The sequence below is a fragment of the Ranitomeya variabilis genome, chromosome 4 (genome assembly GCF_051348905.1).
Source record: "Ranitomeya variabilis isolate aRanVar5 chromosome 4, aRanVar5.hap1, whole genome shotgun sequence".
In the NCBI taxonomy this organism is placed as follows: Eukaryota; Metazoa; Chordata; class Amphibia; order Anura; family Dendrobatidae; genus Ranitomeya; species Ranitomeya variabilis.
Genome location: NC_135235.1, coordinates 18,954,004 through 18,978,953, shown reverse-complemented (window position 1 = coordinate 18,978,953; position 24,950 = coordinate 18,954,004). Strand labels below are relative to the sequence as shown.

At 41.0% G+C, this 24,950-nt stretch overlaps 1 protein-coding gene across 3 annotated transcripts in view; it reads right to left on the bottom strand.

The window, feature by feature from the left end:
* The window catches only part of SORCS1 (sortilin related VPS10 domain containing receptor 1), a 702,133-nt gene that overhangs the window by 195,955 nt on the left and 481,228 nt on the right, over nt 1-24,950 (bottom strand). For all 3 annotated transcript variants that reach the window (XM_077258071.1, XM_077258072.1, XM_077258073.1), the window contains exon 8: nt 12,515-12,604. In XM_077258071.1, the coding sequence (XP_077114186.1) occupies nt 12,515-12,604 (90 nt within the window). The remainder of the gene's footprint in view (nt 1-12,514; nt 12,605-24,950) is intronic.

The window sequence follows — 24,950 nt, the reverse complement described above, 5'->3', positions numbered from 1 at the left end:
TTATATTCTTGTACATAGGGGCGGTATTATATTAGTTATATTCTTGTACATTGAAGCAGTATTACTGTACTTATATTCCTGTACAAAGGGGCAGTATTATAGTAGTTATATTTTTGTACATGGGGGCAGTATTACAGTAGTTATATTCTTGTAAATAGGAGCAGTATTATAGTAGTTATATTCTTGTACATATGAGCAGTATTATAGTAGTTATATTATTGTACATAGGAGCAGTATTATAGTAGTTATATTCTTGTACATAGGAGCAGCATTATAGTAGTTATATCTGTGTACATAGGGGGCAGTATTATAGTAGTTATATTCTTGTACATAGGAGCAGTATTATAGTAGTTATATTCTTGCACATAGGGAGCAGTATTATAATAGTTATATTCTTGTACATAGGAGCAGTATTATAATAGTTATATTCTTGTACATAGGAGCAGTATTATAGTAGTTATATTCTCGCACATAGGGAGCAGTATTATAATAGTTATATTCTTGTACATAGGAGCAGTATTATAATAGTTATATTCTTGTACATAGGAGCAGTATTATAGTAGTTATATCCGTGTACATAGCGGTCAGTATTATAGTAGTTATATTCTTGTACATAGGAGCAGTATTATAGTAGTTATATTCTTGTACATTGAAGCAGTATTACTGTACTTATATTCCTGTACAAAGGGGCAGTATTATAGCAGTTATATTCTTGTAAATAGGAGCAGTATTATAGTAGTTATATTCTTGTACATAGGAGCAGTATTATAGTAGTTATATTCTTGTACATAGGGGCAGTATTATAGTAGTTATATTCTTGTACATAGGAGCAGCATTATAGTAGTTATATCCGTGTACATAGCGGTCAGTATTATAGTAGTTATATTCTTGTACATAGGAGCAGTATTATAGTAGTTATATTCTTGCACATAGGGAGCAGTATTATAATAGTTATATTCTTGTACATAGGAGCAGTATTGTAATAGTTATATTCTTGTACATAGGAGCAGTATTATAGTAGTTATATTCTTGTACATATGAGCAGCATTATAGTAGTTATATTCTTGTATATAGGGAGCAGTATTATAATAGTTATATTCTTGTACATAGGAGCAGTATTATAATAGTTATATTCTTGTACATAGAGCAGTATTATAGTAGTTATATTCTTGTACATTGAAGCAGTATTACTGTACTTATATTCCTGTACAAAGGGGCAGTATTATAGCAGTTATATTCTTGTAAATAGGAGCAGTATTATAGTAGTTATTATTCTTGTACATAGGGGCGTATTATAGTAGTTATATTCTTGTACATAGAGCAGTATTATAGTAGTTATATTCTTGTACATTGAAGCAGTATTACTGTACTTATATTCCTGTACAAAGGGGCAGTATTATAGCAGTTATATTCTTGTAAATAGGAGCAGTATTATAGTAGTTATTATTCTTGTACATAGGGGCAGCATTATAGCAGTTATATTCTTGTACATAGGGACAGTATTACAGTAGTAATAATATTGTACATAGGAGCAGTATTATAGCAGTTATATTCTTGTACACAGGGGGCAGTATTATAGTAGTTATATTCTTATACATAGGAGCAGTATTAAAGTAGTTATATTCTTGTACATAGGAGCAGCATTATAGTAGTTATATCCTTGTACATAGAGGGGATTATTATAGTAGTTATATTCTTGGACATAGGGGCAGTATTATAGTAGTTATATTCTTGTACATAGGGGACAGTATTATAGTAGTTATATTCTTGTACATAGGGGCAGTATTATAGTAGTTACATTGTTGAACATAGGAGCAGCATTATAGTACTTATATTCTTGTACATAGGGGGCAGTATTATAGTAGTTATATTCTTGTACATATGGGGCAGTATTATAGTAGTTATATACTTCTACATAGGAGCAGTATTATAGTAGTTATATTCTTGTACATAGGGGCGGTATTATATTAGTTATATTCTTGTACATTGAAGCAGTATTACTGTACTTATATTCCTGTACAAAGGGGCAGTATTATAGTAGTTATATTCTTGTACATGGGGGCAGTATTACAGTAGTTATATTCTTGTACATAGAAGCAGTATTATAGTAGTTATATTCTTGTACATAGGGGCAGTATTATAGTAGTTATATTCTTGTACATATGAGCAGTATTGTAGTTATATTATTGTACATAGGAGCAGTATTATAGTAGTTATATTCTTGTACATAGGAGCAGCATTATAGTAGTTATATCTGTGTACATAGGGGGCAGTATTATAGTAGTTATATTCTTGTACATAGGGGCAGTATTATAGTAGTTATATTCTTGTACATAGGTGCAGTATTATAGTAGTTATATTCTTGTACATAGGAGCAGTATTATAGTAGTTATATTCTTGTACATAGGGACAGAATTATAGTAGTTATATTCTTGTACATAGGAGCAGTATTAAAGTAGTTATATTCTTGTACATAGGAGCAGTATTATAGTAGTTATATTCTCGCACATAGGGAGCAGTATTATAATAGTTATATTTTTGTACATAGGAGCAGTATTATAGTAGTTATATTCTTGAACATTGAAGCAGTATTACTGTACTTATATTCCTGTACAAAGGGGCAGTATTATAGCAGTTATATTCTTGTAAATAGGAGCAGTATTATAGTAGTTATATTCTTGTACATAGGAGCAGTATTATAGTAGTTATATCTGTGTACATAGGGGGCAGTATTATAGTAGTTATATTCTTGTACATATGAGCAGTATTATAGTAGTTATATTCTTGTATATAGGGAGCAGTATTATAATAGTTATATTCTTGTACATAGGAGCAGTATTATAATAGTTATATTCTTGTACATAGAGCAGTATTATAGTAGTTATATTCTTATACATTGAAGCAGTATTACTGTGCTTATATTCCTGTACAAAGGGGCAGTATTATAGCAGTTATATTCTTGTAAATAGGAGCAGTATTATAGTAGTTATTATTCTTATACATAGGGGCAGTATTATAATAGTTATATTCTTGTACATAGAGCAGTATTATAGTAGTTATATTCTTGTACATTGAAGCAGTATTACTGTTCTTATATTCCTGTACAAAGTGGCAGTATTATAGCAGTTATATTCTTGTAAATAGGAGCAGTATTATAGTAGTTATTATTCTTGTACATAGGGGCAGTATTATAGCAGTTATATTCTTGTACATAGGGACAGTATTACAGTAGTAATAATATTGTACATAGGAGCAGTATTATAGCAGTTATATTCTTGTACATAGGGGGCAGTATTATAGTAGTTATATTCTTATACATAGGAGCAGTATTAAAGTAGTTATATTCTTGTACATAGGAGCAGCATTATAGTAGTTATATCCTTGTACATAGAGGGCAGTATTATAGTAGTTACATTGTTGAACATAGGAGCAGCATTATAGTACTTATATTCTTGTACATAGGGGGCAGTATTATAGTAGTTATATTCTTGTACATATGGGGCAGTATTATAGTAGTTATATACTTCTACATAGGAGCAGTATTATAGTAGTTATATTCTTGTACATAGGGGCGGTATTATATTAGTTATATTCTTGTACATTGAAGCAGTATTACTGTACTTATATTCCTGTACAAAGGGGCAGTATTATAGTAGTTATATTTTTGTACATGGGGGCAGTATTACAGTAGTTATATTCTTGTAAATAGGAGCAGTATTATAGTAGTTATATTCTTGTACATATGAGCAGTATTATAGTAGTTATATTATTGTACATAGGAGCAGTATTATAGTAGTTATATTCTTGTACATAGGAGCAGCATTATAGTAGTTATATCTGTGTACATAGGGGGCAGTATTATAGTAGTTATATTCTTGTACATAGGAGCAGTATTATAGTAGTTATATTCTTGCACATAGGGAGCAGTATTATAATAGTTATATTCTTGTACATAGGAGCAGTATTATAATAGTTATATTCTTGTACATAGGAGCAGTATTATAGTAGTTATATTCTCGCACATAGGGAGCAGTATTATAATAGTTATATTCTTGTACATAGGAGCAGTATTATAATAGTTATATTCTTGTACATAGGAGCAGTATTATAGTAGTTATATCCGTGTACATAGCGGTCAGTATTATAGTAGTTATATTCTTGTACATAGGAGCAGTATTATAGTAGTTATATTCTTGTACATTGAAGCAGTATTACTGTACTTATATTCCTGTACAAAGGGGCAGTATTATAGCAGTTATATTCTTGTAAATAGGAGCAGTATTATAGTAGTTATATTCTTGTACATAGGAGCAGTATTATAGTAGTTATATTCTTGTACATAGGGGCAGTATTATAGTAGTTATATTCTTGTACATAGGAGCAGCATTATAGTAGTTATATCCGTGTACATAGCGGTCAGTATTATAGTAGTTATATTCTTGTACATAGGAGCAGTATTATAGTAGTTATATTCTTGCACATAGGGAGCAGTATTATAATAGTTATATTCTTGTACATAGGAGCAGTATTGTAATAGTTATATTCTTGTACATAGGAGCAGTATTATAGTAGTTATATTCTTGTACATATGAGCAGCATTATAGTAGTTATATCCGTGTACATAGGGGGCAGTATTATAGTAGTTATATTCTTGTACATAGGAGCAGTATTATAGTAGTGATATTCTTGTACATAGGAGCAGTATTATAGTAGTTATATTCTTGCACATAGGGAGCAGTATTATAATAGTTATATTCTTGTACATAGGAGTTAGTATTATAGTAGTTATATTCTTGCACATAGGGAGCAGTATTATCATAGTTATATTCTTGTACATAGGGAGCAGTATTATAGTAGTTATATTCTTGTACATAGGCGCAGTATTATAGTAGTTATATTCTTGCACACAGGGAGCAGTATTATAGTAGTTATATTCTTGTACATAGGGGGCAGTATTATAGTAGTTATATTCTTGTACATAGGAGCAGTATTATAGTAGTTATATTCTTGTACATAGGGGCAGTATTATAGTAGTTATATTCTTGTACATAGGAGCAGTATTATAGTAGTTATATTCTTATACATAAGGGCAGTATTATAGTAGTTATATTCTTTTACATAGGGGCAGTATTATAGTAGTTATATTCTTGTACATAGGGGCAGTATTATAGTAGTTATATTCTTATATATAGGGGCAGTATTAAGGTAGTTATATTCTTGTACATAGGAGCAGTATTATAGTAGTTATATTCTTGTACATAGGAGCAGTATTATAGTAGTTATATTCTTGTACATAGTGGCAGTATTATAGTAGTTATAGTCTTGTACATAGGGGGCAGTATTATAGTAGTTATATTCTTGTACATAGGAGCAGTATTATAGTAGTTATATTCTTGTACATAGGAGCAGTATTATAGTAGTTATATTCTTGTACATAGGAGCAGTATTATAGTAGTTATATTCTTGTACATAGGGACAGTATTATAGTAGTTATATTCTTGTACATAGGAGCAGTATTATAGTAGTTATATTCTTGTACATAGAGGCAGTATTATAGTAGTTATATTCTTGTACATAGGAGTAGTATTATAGTAGTTATATTCTTGTACATAGGGGCAGTATTATAGTAGTTATATTCTTTTTCTTGCAGTCGCTCTTCCTTTCTGCTCTTTTCTTCGCAGCCCATCAATTCAGATACAGGAGGGAAGTATCTCAGCCATTCAGAGTGCGATCTCTGCATTCAGCTCCTTGTATCTCAGCTTCCTGCAGACGCCTCGTTATCCACTGTAGGACGTAAGTGAAATAGTTGCGGGACTTCTCCTTAAAGGTGGAAATGTTATTATTACCTGTTAGATTTGCATGGAGTTGATTATAAATGATTACTGGAGGTTTCTATTAATGCGCAGTCACATTGCGGAGCGCGGCACATCACTCAGTGGGAACGGGGATAATAATGTAACCTTATGGTAATCTGTTTATAGATTAACGAGACATCAATCACGAGCCATTTCCTGTACGAGCAGAACTCATTTTCTTGACAACGCATGTAAATGTCAGCAACGCAATTAAATTTGTTTTTGGCTGCGCTCTCTCACATCTCCCATGTATCAAGCCCAGCTGAAAACCGCGAGAACGACGCATCCGGCCGCTCATTATGAGACCTGGTTTATTTTAAGAGTTGAAAAAAACCTATTTTTTTTCGTTATTTTGGAGCAATTAACTTCTCTTGCTGCAGCGTTTCACTGCTGGCAGAGTCTGAGCGCTGTACACTGGGGGAAATACAGTGAATAACCCCCTCATTGCACGCCACGCCTGACAATGGGAACTCCTATATCCAGGGTTATTGTTTACTGCATTTATTATTGTTCTTTCATTTTAAGCAGTGCAGAGTGTTTAAGTAGAAGAGTTAGTTACCCATTTTGGATATTGTAAACCGATTACTATATAAAAGCTGCCTGCAAAGGTCTCCAGTAACACAGATTGTTTAAGGAGAGTCGTTCTCTGACTACCAAAAAAGGTCAGGGTTCCCAGGGTTTACGCTGCGTATTTTTGAAAAAATGCAAGAAAATCTACAACATCAAAAGCTCATGGTGGGAACATAGCCGAAAAGTCACTTTCTATCCATTAATAATTTTAGATAAAAGCCAAACCAGAAGCTTAAATAGCAGAAACATGTTCCTGGGTTTTGTTCCTCCTCAGCACAAAGCATGAGATCTGATATGGATACAAGAGAGGCCTCTGAAGGGCTAACGTCTCTCCTTGTGGAGACTGACATTCCTGATTTGTCAGTGTAAGGAGACTTATAAGCCACGCAATGCATCTCTGGGAAATTAAATATTAAAACTATCTCTTTAGAAAGGAAGAAAACTTGAACTCTAGTGCCATCTATTGTAAGCAGTAATATGCATATTTTATTTCCCAGGAGAGCATTGCATGTCCTATACGTCTCCTTACACTGGCATATCACTCTCCACAAGGATAAACGTGACTCCTTGGACCCCAGTCAGAGGTCTTTGGTGCAGCCAAATAAGATATCATGCTTTGCACTGAAGAGGAGCAAGACCCCGAAACACGTGTCTACAAATTAAGATTCTGGTTTGGCTTTAATCTTAAGTTTTGCCAAATTAGCAGAGCTTTTTTATTAAGTTTGTCAGAAAGCATTTTCTATTCTGCTTTAAGTCTACAAATAATCTTCACTGTTAAACTCTTTGACAATTAATTTAGATTATTCTTAAATATTCATGGCACTATTTCTAGTAGTAAGAACTTCATTTTTCTAATAGAGATCCAAACTTTCTGCATAGACAAACAGTAAAACTATACAATTCTGGTTACCTGCTGCCACCACTAGGGGGCGCTCCGGAGCTTACTGCATACTGATTACTGCAGACAGCTCCCTCTAGTGGTGGCTAGTTGCAGACAGGATTACATTGCTGTATTCCATTCTAAACCTGCTCATAAACCAGAGATTTTCTGTTGAGAATTCCTTTAGTTGACTCGGTATTAGCTGCACACCTTTCATCATTTTATATATACTATGATATTTTAGTTCATCCCTAATGTTGTAGTTTTTAGCCTTGTCTATCCCATTTATGGCGGCGCTCACATACGTACACCCATACTTACTTTATATGTACATCTCCTGTTCCCCGATCCCCCAAGATGAAATACAATTAAAGTAAATATATCAATATATTTTGTATCGGCGAATGTTGGCTCCGATCCCAGAACATTAGCGAGATTCCTTGAAGGTGAAATTATACAAACACTCGGAGAGATGTAATGAAATTCAGGTGCTCGGATTCTACAAGGAGCAGAAATGAGCAAATAATTGTGTCGGCTTCTATAAATTCACAAGTATCAAGCTGGGCTTCTCAAAATAAATAGGAAACAAATGGGACATGAAGATGGTGTTACTTCCCGGACGATTCCTCAGAAAAAGGAGATGACCGGCTACGGGAATCTGCACAAGTGCAAGCTCTCAAGACAAATTCATTACTGAATTCTGAGCGGTCCAAAAACTGAAAACACATAAAGATAATAATAATATTAATAATGTTTCAAAGTTGCATTTCTATATTTATATGTACAGTACAGACCAAAAGTTTGGACACACCTTCTCATTTAAAGATTTTTGTGTATTTTCATGACTATGAAAATTGTACATTCACACTGAAGGCATCAAAACTATGAATTATCACATGTGGAATTATATACTTAACAAAAAAGTGTGAAACAACTGAAATTATGTCTTTTATTCTAGGTTCTTCAAAGTAGCCACCTTTTGCTTTCATGACTGCTTTGCACACTCTTGGCGTTCTCTTGATGAGCTCCAAGAGGTAGTCACCGGGAATGGTCTTCTAACAATCTTGAAGGAGTTCCCAGAGATGCTTAGCACTTGTTGGCCCTTTTGCCTTCACTCTGCGGTCCAGCTCCCCCCAAACCATCTCGATTGGGTTCAGGTCTGGTGACTGTGGAGGCCAGGTCATCTGGCGTAGCACCCCATCACTCTCCTTCTTGGTCACATAGCGCTTACACAGCCTGGAGGTGTGTTTGGGGTCATTGTCCTGTTGAAAAATAAATGATGGTCCAACTAAACGCAAACCGGATGGAATAGCATGCCGCTGCAAGATGCTGGTTCAGTATGCCTTCAATTTTGAATAAATCCCCAACAGTGTCACCAGCAAAGCATCCGCACACCATCACACCTCCTCCTCCATGCTTCACGGTGGGAACCAGGCATGTAGAGTCCATCCGTTCACCTTTTCTGCGTTGCACAAAGACACGGTGGTTGGAACCAAAGAACTCAAATTTGGACTCATCAGACCAAAGCACAGATTTCCACTGGTCTAATGTCCATTCCTTGTGTTCTTTAGCCCAAACAAGTCTCTTCTGCTTGTTGCTTGTCATTAGCAGTGGTTTCCTAGCAGCTATTTTACCATGAAGGCCTGCTGCACAAAGTCTCCTCTTAACAGTTGTTGTAGAGATGTGTCTGCTGCTAGAACTCTGTGTGGCATTGACCTGGTCTCTAATCTGAGCTGCTGTTAACCTGCGATTTCTGAGGCTGGTGACTCGGATAAACTTATCCTCAGAAGCAGAGGTGACTCTTGGTCTTCCTTTCCTGGGGCGGTCCTCATGTGGCCAGTTTCTTTGTAGCACTTGATGGTTTTTGCCACTGCACTTGGGGACACTCTCAAAGTTTTCCCAATTTTTCGGACTGACTGACCTTCATTTCTTAAAGTAATGATGGCCACTCGTTTTTCTTTACTTAGCTGCTTTTTCTTGCCATAATACAAATTCTAACAGTCTATTCAGTAGGACTTTCAGCTGTGTATCCACCAGACTTCAGCTGAACACAACTGATGGTCCCAACCCCATTTATAACGCAAGAAATCCCACTTATTAAACCTGACAGGGCACCCCTGTGATATGAAAACCATTGCTGGTGACTACCTCTTGGCATCAAGAGAATGCCAAGAGTGTGCAAAGCAGTCATCAAAGCAAAAGGTGGCTACTTTGAAGACCCTAGAATATAAGACATAATTTCAGTTGTTTCACACTTTTTTGTTATGTATATAATTCCACATGTGTTAATTCATAGTTTTGATGCCTTCAGTGTGAATGTACAATTTTCACAGTCATGAAAATACAGAAAAATCTTTAAATGAGAAGGTGTGTCCAAACTTTTGGTCTGTACTGTATATACAGTGGCATGTAGAAGTTTGGGCACCCCAAGTGAAAATCACTTCTATTGTGAACAGTTAAGCAAGTTGAAGATGAAATGATCTCTAAAAGGGTTAAAGTTCAAATGACACATTTCCTTTGTATTTTAGGCAAACATATATATCCTCATTTTTTACATTTTAAAAATTCCAAAAACAAAAATGGGGTGATGCAAAAGTATGGGCACCCTTGGAGATTTGTGTGCTCAGATAACATGACCAAAGTTTCAAACCTTAATTAGCCTGTTAGTGTTAAGGCTTGTTCACCATCATCATTAGGAAAGGCCAGGTGATGCAAATTTCCCATCTTTCTAAAAATCCAGCCTCCTTTATCCTTGAGCCAAAAATAGCAGCCATGGGTTCTTCTAAGCAGCTGCCTAGCACCCTGAAAATTAAAATGGTGGAGGCCCACAAAGCAGGAGAAGACTATAAGCAAAGCATTTTCAAGTTTCCCTTTTATCAGTTCGAAATGTAATTAAGAACTGACGGTTACCAGGAACAGTGGAGGTCAAGACAAAGTCTGGAAGACCAAGCAAACTTTCAGTGAGAGCTGCTCGTAGGATTGCTAGAGAGGCAAATCAGAACCTCCACTTGATTGCAAAAGATCTTCAGAAAGATCTAGCAGACTCTGGAGTTGTGGTACATTATTCTACTATTCAGAGACACCTGGACAGATATGGCCTTCATAGAAGAGTCATCAGAAGAAAACCTCTCCTGCGTCTTCACCATAAAACTCAGTGTCAGAAGTATGCAAAATAACATGTAAACAGGTCTGATGCATTTCGAAAACAAGTCCTGTGGACCGATGAGGTTAAAATAGAACTCTTTGACTATAATGATCAAGGTATGTGTGGAGATAAAAGGGCACAGAATTTCAGGAAAATAACATCTCAACATCCATTAAGTTGGGTATGGATCAATCATGCTTTGGGGTTGTTTTTCAGCCAATGGCATGTGGAAAATTTCACGGGTAGAGGGAAGAATAGATACAATGAAATTTCAACAAATTCTTGATGCAAGCATAACACCATCTGTAAAACGTTGAAGGTGAAAAGAGGAAGAAGATGGCCTCTACAAATCGATAATGACCCTAAACACACGTCCCAATCCACAATAGACGACCTCAAAAGGCGCAAGCTGAAGATTTTACAATGGCCCTCACAGTCCCCTGACCTGAACATCATTGAAAATCTGTGGCTAGACCTCAAAATAGCAGAGGATGCAAGACGATCCAGGAATCTCACAGAACTGGATGAAAATCTTTCAAACAAGAATTGAAAGACTCTTGTCGGGCTACTAAAAGTGTTTACAAGCTGTGATACTTGCTTAACTTTTCACAATAAGTTGTTTTGACCAGGGGTGCACAAACTTTTCCATGCCACTGTATTATTGCATAATATAACTTACTGTATGATTCTGAGCCTCTTGGGTATATAATTATATATATTAATATTATATTTGTTGCAACATTGTTTCTGAATTCTCCTGATTAAGAACTACCAAAGAAAAGACTGAGAAACAAAGAAAAAGAAGTAAAGGAGGAGAACTTTACAGATTTATATGTCATTTAGATACTGTTGTAATCATGGCAATAAGTTTATGGGCACTAACTGAGACCTTTTTCTGTGGCCAGTGACTTACATGCATGTTATGTGACCGTTCTGAACGTACGAATATCCATTGTTATAGAAAGGCGCCTCCACCAGTGATAGCTAATCAGGGGTGGTCGCACTGCTGGCTCCACCTCCGAGGACCTATTTATTGTGAAAATCTTTTCTATGGACAATGTTGGTGCAAGATGAACAAATAATTTAAGTAGCCATTACTGAAATAATTGGAGGACATGTACTTTGTGTAGCGCATACTGGCAGCCTCATTTTACATCTGTATGAAATGTAATAGTGCGCATGTTGTTCTGGAAGTTAGGGTCGCTTCATTTTTGGCATCTGTGTCTAATACAGTGGGGCCAGTCCACATGACAACCCACATGATAGCTAGATGTCCCCTATGTGTAAGCAATGAAAATGTATCCTTCTAGTATGTCCATTCATTGCAATGGAGGACGCAACCAGGCAGAAAACAGCCGTAATATGCAAAATATAAGATGTGAAGATAACATTGTGAGTTGGGAATTTCCTACCTACGAACCTCTCAGTCTCGTGTCGCTTTAAGAGGGAGAATAATCACACGTCTCGATCCCTGGAGAAAAAGGCTTTAGAAAAATAGCTGAATCTGAAAATATTTTACTATGATGTTTAGTGATAAATGATGCAGACACAGATGCAGGTTCTGCTTCTGATAAATGACAGAACAAGGAGGTCACACGGAGCGGCGAGCCGCGACCCGGCAGGTGCGAGGCGGTGGAAATGAGATTATTACATGTGACTCATCCCCGCAGGTGCTATGGGTAAGATCATATAACCTTATTATAGATGAAGATGAAAAACTCGCCTATACATAAGTAATGTCATGCCTCCATCACATGATACAGTAAGAAAAATCGTACATCACAGGGGCCCCTTAGAATAAATCACAGTGTGAGGGCCCTGCTTCATACCATGACCACCACCCCTGGAAAGAAGAATTTAATAAAAAATCCTCAGGCTTACAATGAATATCTATTAATAAAGAGTGGTGGCTTCATCAATAAAAGATAATCAGGGGTGGTCCATCTGCTGGCTCCGCCCCCGAGGAGCTAGTCAGTATAGAAATCTTTAAAAATGGAAAGACTTTGCACCAAATAAACAATTAATTTAAGCAGTCATTATTGAAATGATCTAAGGAAACTGTACCTTGGGTAATGCGTATTTTGGCAGCTTCATTTGTGCAAATGGTTCTCGTCTGTAAGAAACATAATAATGCGGACGTCCTCCGGAAGTGAGCTGCAATGTAGAGCGAGACACAGTGTAAGAATGAGGCTTTACATAGACAAATGTCCTGCTTGATTGAGGCAGTATGTAAGAGTAGCAGTGTAGTGACAAACTCAGCTCTGCTACATCTGTATCACTAGGAAACAGTCCAGTGTTGCACACATCAGTAAATGTCATCGAGCTGAATTGGAGGTCACAGAAGACTGCAGATAATCTCGGGCTTCATGTGCCTTGGAGAAGTAGTTCATGGCGATCTCAGTCTCCAATAAACCAGGTCACCGGCTCTGCTAGACCGGCAGGTTTGAGGATTACTCAGAATTACCGTAGATTAGCAGCCAGTAAGAGGTGAGCAACATAGAACCATTAGATTAGACAGCAATATATTTCCACAATCTCTAAATCGGGAGATTACGGGATTATCTCTATCCGGTAATTATTTAAAAGATGCTTGAACTCCCAGCGGGAAGACGTTGCAATATCAACCTATGAAACTGGGCCGTGTATTTTAAGAATCATTTCCTGTAAATCATCACCGGCAACTTGAGAATTAAAACAACAGTGATATTTGTGTGAACGGCATCAGGTTGTAGAATTAGGCACTTTTACACGTTTGGTTTTTGTGTCTGTATGGGTCCATTTTTTCAGGACCGCGAATACAGACACACAGACACCCATTATATTCTATGGTGGTGCCCACATGTCAGGTTTTTAACATGCACCATGGACAAAATGTGTGCTGCACACATGCACACTAATGACATATGGATGACATCTGTGTGTCATCAGCGAGACCCGCAGCGGCGTCTGAGAAGAAGCGGTACAGTTCACGCTCTTCACTGTTCACCGCCCAAGAAATAAGCCCGCCAAGTCTGGCACTTAGCCTCCACTCTTCCCACTTGTCCTGGTGCATTGGCAAGTGCGGTAATAGGGTTGGGGTTGATGTCAGCCGACATCAAGCCCAGAGGTTAGTAATGGAGAGGTGTCTATAAGACATCCCCGTTACTAACCCCATAGTCATATTGTAAAAAATACACCTCCAGAATAAAGTCCTTTAATTGAAATAAACACACTCTAACCCTCAATTTCACATTTATTAGTGTAAAAATAAAAAAAACATATTCCCAATCCTCACTTGTCTGACAACAATCCATTTGTCCCACAAAGAACTCCATCTCTGCTGCATCTGGTTTATATGGCTGACCAGTGGCATGATGCGACCACTCAGCCATGAACCCAGTAGACACTGAGCTGAGCTTAGGACGCAGCTTCATTGATGAGCGATAACGTCATAGGTTACCGCCAGTCACTGCCAGCTGTTGCCACGCTCAGTTCAGTGTGAGGCGGCCGATGAACTGCGGTGACCTTCATGACATCACTGCTAGCACCATGAGAAAATTCTCATTGAGGTCACCGCAGTTCATCAGGCCGCTCACAATGAGCTGTCCGTGGGAACCGCAGCTTCAGTGACCTGCAGTAACATCAATGACGTCACCCCAGGTCACTATAGCTGCGCTGAGACGCTCCGTGTCTCCTGCATGTCAGGTTGAATCATGTCACCATTCAGCAAGGTATCCAGATGAAGCAGAGGTGGATTACGGCATGGGACAGATGGATTACCGTCGAACAGGTGAGGAATATGGTGTTTTTTTATTTTTAATTTACACTGTAATAAATGGGAAAAAGAGGGTCGGAGTATTTATTTCAAATAAAGAATTTTATTCTTGTTGTGTATCTACTTTAATACCTACTATGGGGTTAGTGACGGGGGCATCTTATAGATGCCTCTCCATTAATAACTACTGGGCTTGATGTCAGCTGACACTGCAAAGCTGACATCAACCGCAACTCTATTACCCCACTTCCTACCGCCACAGGACAAGTGGGAAAAAAGGAGGCCCAGCACCAGAATTGGCATACCTTATGAATGTGCTAATTTTGTGGTGGCTGAGAGCTGATGTTTTTAGTCTGGGAGGGGGCCAATAACCCTAGCCTCTTTCCAGGCTATTAATATCAGTCGACAGCTGTCTGTTTAGTCTTTGCTGGTTTTTAATTATCGTGGGGACCCTACATCATTTTTTTTGTGTCTCTTCTATAATAACCAGTAAAGGCTAAACAAACAGCTATGAGCTGATATTGAGACCCTGGGTAGATTTATGGCTATTGGCCCTTTTCCTAAAATATTAACAAGAGCCCCCGGCTGTCTGCTTTCCCTCTGCTGTTTCAAAAAATTATGCGGAAGCCTACGTTATTTTTTTTTATTAGCATTATACACGATGTACACAGCAGGTATTGAATATGACTCCTATCATTGTCATCTTGTCCAGGCGACAATCATGAGAGCTGCCTTCAGCATCCAGCACCTGGGAACAGCTAACTGTATTGCTTTTCCAAGGTGCCGGCATACGTCTTGCAGGCTCATGGACACAAAGGGCAAATGGATACACGGATGTCACACGGATGTCACATACGTACATATGGATGACACGGACCACAGATCTCACCAGTACTGGTTTTTACAGTACAGGAATCACCAGGATGTGTGAAGGGGCCTAAAGCTGCATACGGAAGTAGCAGAGCCGAGTTTGTTTTTGACATGTTTCTTTTGGCGATGTAATGGGATTATCCTCAGCACCCATTACAATATGTTCTATCTCGCCTCCTATAAACACTACGGCCGATTCATCATTGTTTCTTCCCCTGTTTTTTTTTACTCTTTTTTGCACAAAATTGATTATTTTACTTGCGCCTTTTATGAAGTCTAACTTATAGCTGTTCGCCTGTTTTCTTATTTCTTTTTACTAGTCATGGGCAGAGTCAAGCAATTCCAGATATTTTTGCCTGATTCAACTGTGACTTTTTACAAAGTCGCAAAACTTGGCGCAACTTAATTGCAGTTCCTTCTAGTGTTTTTTTAGTACGTTTTGGAGCAATGTTTGTGACTTTTGGAGTCAAAAATTGCAAAAACAGTTTAAAGACAGAAAGAAAGACCATTTTTGACTTTGTGCTAATTTCCTGAAAATTTGTCTGCAAAAATGGCAACTAATAGCACAGAAATAAAAGTAAAGTGGTTTCAGAAAACGCCAGTGATGACTCGGTGCTGTACCACAGATCATGTCATAGCGCCTGGTGCAAGCACTACATCTGCAGTGCCCCACAATCAGTACCTATTGCTACTGGGGGGCAGAGGTGGTGGTCACTAAGAGCCAACTCATATGGTGGGGCCACCCTGAAGCGACTGCCACCCTTAAATATATTGACATATTATATATCGTGATATCATCCAACCTTTGCAGAAGAGCCAGAATCCATGGCTTCCCTGCTATAACACTGCTTGCTCAGTAGGCCACAGGACAATTTAGGCTGACGGCCTACAGAAGGGTAGGGTAACACACAAGACAACAACACTCCGGCACAAGTATCGCAATGATATCACCGAGCCATGCTGCCTGCGCTGGGATGCTGATGGTGCATGGTCACTGCGTCTGTGAACAGTGATGTTTGGAAAGAGTCTGTGTACAAAGGAGTGCTGTACTGCAGAATGGGGCTGTATATAGAGGAGAAATTAACTACCGGATGGGGCTGCATATGAAGGGGGTGAAGGAGTGGTGGAGTGCAGAATGTGGCCGTGTATAGGGGAACAAAATACTGCAGGAAGAAGCTGTATACAGAGGAAAGGAATTATAAATGAAAGAAGTGATGTACTGCATAATGAGATTGTATATAAAGTAGAGCAGAGATGAAGGAAGGAGCTGTATATAGAGGGGTTGATGATATACTGCAGGATGGGGATGAATGTATAAGGATTGATATATTGCACAATGAGGATATATAAACATGATAGAAGGGAACTATTGCAGGATGGAGCTGTGTATAGAGGCAAGAAGTAATGTACTGTGTGATGGGGCTGTACATAGAGGAGAGGAGTGATGCATTGTATAATGGGGCTGTATTGAGGAGAGAAGTGATGTATTCTAGGATGGGGCTGTATATAGAAGAGAGAAGGATGGGGCTGTATATAGAGAGGAGTGATACAGTGTAGGATGGGGCTGTATATACAGAAGAAACGTTATGTACTATAGGATGGGGCTGTATATAGAGGAGAGGAATAATTTACTGTAGGATAGGGTTGTATATAGAAAGGAGTGATGTACTGAAGGGTGGGGCTGTATATAGAGGAGACTAGTGATGTACTGTAGGATGGGGCTGTATATATAGCAGAGAAGTGATGTACTGCAAGATGGGAAAGTATATAGATGAAAGCAGTGATGTACTGTAGGATGGGGCTGTATATAGAGGAGCTGAGAGGAGTTATATATTGCAGAATGGGACTATATATATAGAAGAAAGGAGTGATATACTTAAGTATGAAACTTATGAAACTGAATATACAGTAGAGGAGCAATGTACTGCAGGTGGGGTGGTGTATACAGTGGGGAAAATAAGTATTTGACAGTAGGTGTGTAGGTATAGGGGGGTGTTTAGGGGGCAGGAACCTGGGTCCACAGACCCTCTGCTGCATACACAAGTATTATGAATGGTCATGGTTGATGGGGTCCACTTGCAGAAGTTGCTTTGAGTTGGGAGATCTCTGGCTCCCCCGCTCGTCCATGAAGGATGTGATGTTAGGAGAAGAGCACAGTCACTTGCAGCTAGTTAGTGAATATTGATGGCTAATGGCTCAATCTTCAGGACTTTCCACAAGCCAGAAGAAAAATAGTGTTCCTTCATATAAAGCTGTAAGAAGTGCAAGATTTGTCTTGTTGAAAAGCTGTATGCCTAGCAGAGCTGTGCGCACTGGACGGATCGTGCGCCTCTGTATTAATGTGCTCATACATATGTATGCTGCTTATTTTCTGTAGTAAAGCAGTTAGCGGTTCACGAGAGACGACTTGTTTAAGGGCATTTGCACTTCGCTTAGTCCTGACACCTGTCTCCACGCTTGCTGCATGTCTTTATTAATATGTTGTCTTGGTGAAAACGTTGAGTCCTTTATATCTATTTATTGCGCTGCACGTATTATGTGAAAATGAAAAAGACGTTCCATTAACTGGTTTAGTTAGAAATATTTAACTGTTTGGCTTCTGCAGATTATATGTATTACAACATTGCAAGCTGCTCAATGCTGTTCAGTGTCAACCTCAAAAATCTCCTGAACATAATGTAAGCTCAATCCTGATCATAACAGATCAAATAATGTAATACCCCAGGTTCCTGGTTGTTACAGTGGCATTGCTTTCCTCATGGGGAGGTGATGCCATGCTTGGAAGTGAGGAAGGATCCCTTTATCAGGTGTTCATACACATGCAACATGTTCTTACTCCAGGCCAGAAGGGGGAGCTCTGATCCAGTTTGTGGGTGGCTTCCCTATATATATTCTGGCTGGAGGGAAAGTAGTCGATGAGTGAGAGAGGAGTCTGTCAGAGGGACAGAGCAGAGTGGAGGCACTTGGAAAAGAAAGTAAGGAGGAGTGGGGCTGTGCAGCCACGTGAGGTGCTGCAGCTCCTGCAAAAGGAAAGAATGGAAGAAGTTGTATGGAACAAGTTCTTGGTGGCTCCCCTATATATATTCTAGCTGGAGGGAAAGTAGTCGATGAGTGAGAGAGGAGTCTGACAGAGGGACAGAACAGAGTGGAGGCAGACGGAAAGGAAAGTACGGAGGAGTGGGGATGTGCATCCATGTGAGGTGCTGCAGCTCCTGCAAAGGGAAAGAACGGAACAAGTTGTAGAGAGCGTGAAGGAGGAAAAGAAGCAAAGGAGAGTAACGAGCCGGAGAGGAGCTGTGACTGGGCTTCCTCCATGCTGAAGCGCAGATACCGGTAGCCGGAAGACCAAGGTTGTGGGAGTAACTTCATGCCCCACGGCAGAAACCGGCGGGACAGCTGGATTTCAAGTCACCTGTCCACCATAAACACCTGAAGGCACAGCAACGCATAGAGCCTGGGTCGTGATTGAGATCCTGTAGAAAGGCTCGAGTTACCGGTCATGCAGGTTAGTGTCCTACCTAAAGGGGGGCAGAGAGAAAGTGAGGACCTTGTGAGAGGTCTAAGGCTGCAAGGGACTACAACACAGTGCAGAGAGGAAGGCTTCCAGCCCCACCTAGCTAGAGGGATTTCTGAATCTTTTGCGTTCTGGGAAGAGGTTAAGAAAAAATAATGAATCCTAGTCACCTGTCCTAGGCTCACCCTTCACCTGTCCTGCAGCTTCCTGTCCGATCCTCTAGTCTTCGCATCTTCCAGCATTTGTAGGATGCAGCGGACACCAATGCATGTGCCGAGCTCTATGTGACCATGTGAGGTCCAGTCAGAGCCAAAAGATCCAAATACAGAGGAGGACAAAAGATCTGAAAACTGGAGGCAGGAGGATCCTAACTCAAGACCGGAGCAGGTGACTATCATCCTTCACTATCTAATAACCCCTCCACAGTCCCCTGATTATTATGCTTTAGGGTGTGGAGAGACATTGAAGCATCTTTTTGGGGGGCACTCTGAACTTGCAATGAATTGATTCATGACGAGTCAAACTTTATAGATGATTCGGATGAATTGAATTCAAAACAATTTTTTTCTCATCTCTAGTTGTAATTCACTTAGGAAGACAAATGGTTAAATATTAATAATAAAAACAATTAGAGAAATGAAAGAATATGCAAAGAAATGTTGATATCTTAATACAAGGATGCAGGAAATGTGGAGACAGATGTCAGGACCGAGCTTAGCACCAATTCCCCGAAACAAGTCATCTCTAGTGAACCGCTAACTGCTGCTGTACAGGACACAAGCCGCATACAGATGTATCGGCCATTAGTGCGGAGAAGCTCGCTCTGGCCAGTGGACGCTAGAAATACAGCTCGCAAAAGTAATGCAACACAAAACATGGGGGTGAAGATGAGCGCAGCCTGCAATGGGAATGACCACGTAGATTACTGTAAGAGTTCAGCAATAGAAGGTGCAGACGCTGCAGTGAATTCAGGGACATGGTGCTGATTTCTGGATTGGTGGTTCCATTGAGTAGCGAGGGGGAAACACATGGAAAGTCGTCTCCGGTGCCAAGCTCTATGGATGTCGTCTAGTGATGAGCGAACGTGCTCTTATCCAATCATGCTCGAGTGTTATCCGAGTATCTGGGCGCGCTCGTATATTATGTTCGAGTCCCTGCGGCTGCATGATTTGCGGCTGTTAGACAGACACAACACGTGGGGATTCCTTAACAAACTGGCATTCCTCGCATGTGTTCAGGCTGTCTAACAGCTTAGAGACATGCAGCTGTGGGAACTTGAATATAATATACGAGCACGTTGAAGAAAACACTCAAGCATGATCGGATAAGACGTTATCCCGTTCGCCCATCACTAGTTTGTCTTCCCGTCTCGTAAGCTCGATGTGTAAAGAAGCCGGTAGCTGTGTAAGGAAGAAGACCGGGCTGCGGGTGCCGACAGAGCACCGGGTCCCGACAGAGCACCAGGTCTGGAACTGCCTGAGCTGCGCCCATTGTTGCAGGGGGGAAAGAAATTTGAGATGGAGGGGACACATGACCTGCGGAGAGGGGTCGTGGTAAGAGTAGCAGGGACCAGGAGCTATGCTCGGGAAGACAGAGGGAGGGAATTCAGAGGGCAGACCTGTGGCACGCTGCGGGGAGAAATAGTCCACGTGGCAGTGAGAGGACACGAGGGCAGAGAAGACCGAGCATGGAATTGTGTGAAACTCCCGCTTGCAAAGCACGTTGAGCGGGAGGTTGTTGTGTGAGACTCCCGATTGCAGAGCACGTTGAGCGGGAGATTGCTGTGCGAGACTCCCGATTGCAGAGCGCGTTGAGCTGGAGGTTGTTGTGCGAGACTCCCGATTACAGAGCACATTGAGCGGGAGGTTGTTGTGCGAGACTCCCGATTGCAGAGCACGTTGAGCGGGAGGTTGTTGTGCGAGACTCCCGATTGCAGAGCACGTTGAGCGGGAGGTTGTTGTGCGAGATTCCCGATTGCTGAGCACGTTGAGTGGAAGATTGTTGTGCGAGACTCTCGATTACAGAGCACGTTGAGCGGGAGGTTGTTGTGCGAGACTCCCGATTGCAGAGCACGTTGAGCGGGAGGTTGTTGTGCGAGACTCCCGATTACAGAGCACATTGAGCGGGAGGTTGTTGTGCGAGACTCCCGATTGCAGAGCACATTGAGCGGGAGGTTGTTGTGCGAGACTCCCGATTACAGAGCACATTGAGCGGGAGGTTGTTGTGTGAGACTCCCGATTACAGAGCACATTGAGCGGGAGGTTGTTGTGTGAGACTCCCGATTGCAGAGCACGTTGAGTGGAAGGTTGTTGTGCGAGACTCCCGATTGCAGAGCACGTTGAGTGGAAGATTGTTGTGCGAGACTCCCGATTGCAGAGCACGTTGAGTGGAAGATTTTTGTGCAAGGCTCCTGACCACAGAGTGCGCTGAACAGGTGATTTGTTATGGACCTGGTGGTTAGGTGCACCAGGAATGACCTGATAGTTAAACACGGAATCGGGACGAGCTCTGGGGAAATGGGAACTCTGCTGACCGCAAACCCTACTCCTATCAACACAACTAGAAACAGCCGTGGAGCGTGCCTGACTCTGCCTAGACGCCTCTTCACAGCCTAAGAGCTAACTACCCCTAAAGAAAGGAAACAAAGCCTCACTTGCCTCAGAGAAATTTCCCCAAAGGTAAAAGCAGCCCCCCACAAGTATTGACTGTGAGTTAAGAGGAAATCACAAACACAGGATGAAATAGGCTTTAGCAAAGAGAGGCCAGTCTAACTAAACAGATTGAGGATAGAAAAGGGATCTTTGCGGTCAACACAACAAACTACAAAAACCACGCAGAGTGTGCAAAAAATACCCCCTCACCGACTCACGGTGCGGTGGTGCCACTCTGCACCCCCAGAGCTTCCAGCTAACCAGGCAGTTTCATGAACATCTGGCTGACACAATACAGGAGCCGAAGAGAAACGACTTTTCAACTCCTGAAAAGCCTCAACGGCCGCAGAGGACCAATTCACATCAGCACCCTTCTTGATCAAATCAGTCAATGGTTTAACAACACTAGAAAAATTAGAGATGAAGCGACGGTAAAAATTGGCAAAGCCCAGAAATTTCTGAAGGCTCTTCACAGATGTAGGCCGAGTCCAATCATAAATAGCTTGGACTTTAACAGGATCCATCTCGATAGTAGAAGGGGAAAAAATGAAGCCCAAAAAGGAAACCTTCTGAACTCCAAAGAGACACTTAGATCCCTTCACAAACAAGGAATTAGCACGAAGGACCTGGAATACCATTCTGACCTGCTTCACATGAGACTCCCAATCATCCGAAAAGACCAAAATATCATCCAAATATACGATCATGAATCTATCCAGGTACTTTCGGAAGATGTCATGCATAAAGGACTGAAACACAGAGGGAGCATTAGAAAGGCCGAATGGCATCACCAGGTACTCAAAATGGCCCTCGAGCGTATTAAATGCTGTTTTCCATTCATCGCCCTGTTTAATACGCACGAGATTATACGCCCCTCGAAGGTCTATCTTGGTAAACCAACTAGCCCCCTTAATCCGAGCAAATAAATCAGACAGCAGAGGCAAAGGGTACTGAAATTTGACCGTGATTTTATTAAGAAGGCGGTAATCTATACAAGGTCTCAGAGAACCATCCTTCTTGGCCACGAAAAAGAACCCTGCTCCCAATGGTGATGACGACGGGCGGATATGCCCTTTCTCCAAGGACTCATTTATATAACTCCGCATAGCGGCGTGTTCTGGCACAGACGAATTGAAAAGTCGTCCCTTAGGGAACTTACTACCAGGAATCAAATTAATAGCACAATCGCAATCCCTATGAGGAGGTAGGGCACTGGATTTGGGCTCATCAAATACATCCCGGTAATCCGACAAAAACTCAGGGACTTCAGAAGGAGTGGAGGAAGAAATTGACAACAATGAAACATCCCCATGTACCCCTTGACAGCCCCAACTGGACACCGACATTGATTTCCAATCCAATACTGGATTATGGACCTGCAGCCATGGCAAACCCAACACGACCACATCATGCAGATTATGCAACACCAAAAAGCGAATATCCTCCTGATGCGCAGGAGCCATGCACATGGTCAACTGGGTCCAGTACTGAGGCTTATTCTTGGCCAAAGGCGTAGCATCAATTCCCCTCAAAGGAATGGGATGCTGCAAGGGCTCCAAGAAAAAACCACAGCGCCTGGCAAACTCTAAGTCCATCAAATTCAGGGCAGCGCCTGAATCCACAAATGCCATAACAGAATAGGATGACAACGAGCAAATCAGAGTAACGGACAGAAGAAATTTAGGCTGTACAGTGCCAATGGTGACGGACCTAGCGAACCGCTTAGTGTGCTTAGGACAATCAGAGATAGCATGAGTGGAGTCACCACAGTAAAAACACAGCCCATTCTGACGTCTGTGTTCTTGCCGTTCAGCTCTGGTCAAAGTCCTATCACATTGCATAGGCTCAGGCCTCTGCTCAGAGGATACCGCCAAATGGTGCACAGTTTTGCGCTCACGTAAGCGCCGATCGATCTGTATGGCCAAAGACATTGATTCATTCAGACCAGCAGGCGTGGGGAACCCCACCATAACATCCTTAAGGGCTTCAGAAAGACCCTTTCTGAAAATTGCTGCCAGGGCACACTCATTCCACTGAGTAAGCACAGACCACTTTCTGAACTTCTGGCAATATACCTCCGCTTCATCCTGACCCTGCCACAAAGCCAGCAAAATTTTCTCTGCCTGATCCACAGAATTCAGTTCATCATAAAGCAATCCCAGCGCCAGAAAAAACGCATCTACATTACGCAATGCAGGATCTCCTGGCGCCAGGGCGAATGCCCAGTCTTGAGGGTCGCCACGCAACAAAGAAATAATGATTCTCACTTGCTGAATAGGGTGACCAGAAGAGCGGGGTTTCAGAGCAAGAAACAGTTTACAATTGTTTTTGAAATTCAGAAATTTAGATCTATCCCCAGAAAACAAATCAGGAATTGGAATTCTAGGCTCTAACATAGAATTCGGAACTACATAATCTTGAATGTTTTGTACTCTTGCAGCGAGTTGATCTACACTAGAGGACAGACCTTGAATGTCCATATCCACACCTGAGTTCTGAACCACCCAGAGTTTAAGGGGAAAAGAAAGGCAAAACACACTGCAGAGAAAAAAAAAATGGTCTCAGAACTTCTCTTTTCCCTCTATTTAGATGCATTAACACTTTGTGGGCCAGCTGTACTGTTATGGACCTGGTGGTTAGGTGCACCAGGAATGACCTGATAGTTAAACACGGAATCGGGACGAGCTCTGGGGAAATGGGAACTCTGCTGACCGCAAACCCTACTCCTATCAACACAACTAGAAACAGCCGTGGAGCGTGCCTGACTCTGCCTAGACGCCTCTTCACAGCCTAAGAGCTAACTACCCCTAAAGAAAGGAAACAAAGCCTCACTTGCCTCAGAGAAATTTCCCCAAAGGTAAAAGCAGCCCCCCACAAGTATTGACTGTGAGTTAAGAGGAAATCACAAACACAGGATGAAATAGGCTTTAGCAAAGAAAGGCCAGTCTAACTAAACAGATTGAGGATAGAAAAGGGATCTTTGCGGTCAACACAACAAACTACAAAAACCACGCAGAGTGTGCAAAAAATACCCCCGCACCGACTCACGGTGCGGTGGTGCCACTCTGCACCCCCAGAGCTTCCAGCTAGCCAGGCAGTTTCATGATAGCAAGCTGGACTAGAACTTAGCAAGAAAAACCATAAGTAACAAATGAACAAGCCGGAACTTAGCTTTTGCTGGAGTAGACAGGTCCTCAGAAAGATCCAGGAGAGATCTGAACCAGTACTAGAACATTGACAGCTGGCATGGAGTAACGATCTGAGTGGAGTTAAATAGAGAATCCAGCCTAGCCCTAAACGAGGGCTGCTGGGGAAGGAATCTCAGAACCAGCAGCTCCCCTCACAGCCACCAGAGGAAGTTCACAGACAGAACTCACCGAAGTACCATTCATGACCACAGGAGGGAGTTCGAGAACGGAATTCACAACAGTGATTGTTGTGAGAAGCTCCCGGGTGCAGAGAATTGTGATGGGTTAGGGGCTCAACGGGTCGAACCGGTGACCGCCCATTGCGGCCAAAAGAGGAAAGACTAATCTTTTAGGTGGGAAAGCCTAAAGACTTCAGTACCAGCTTTGACACCTGAACACATGACAAGCATCAGATTCACGATAAGTGGAACAGAAATACTCAAACTGTCGCCTTAAGTTACTCAGTTCTTTTGTGATTTTAGCTTAAATCTGATTTACCCCACTGTTGCTCCCTTTCATGAGA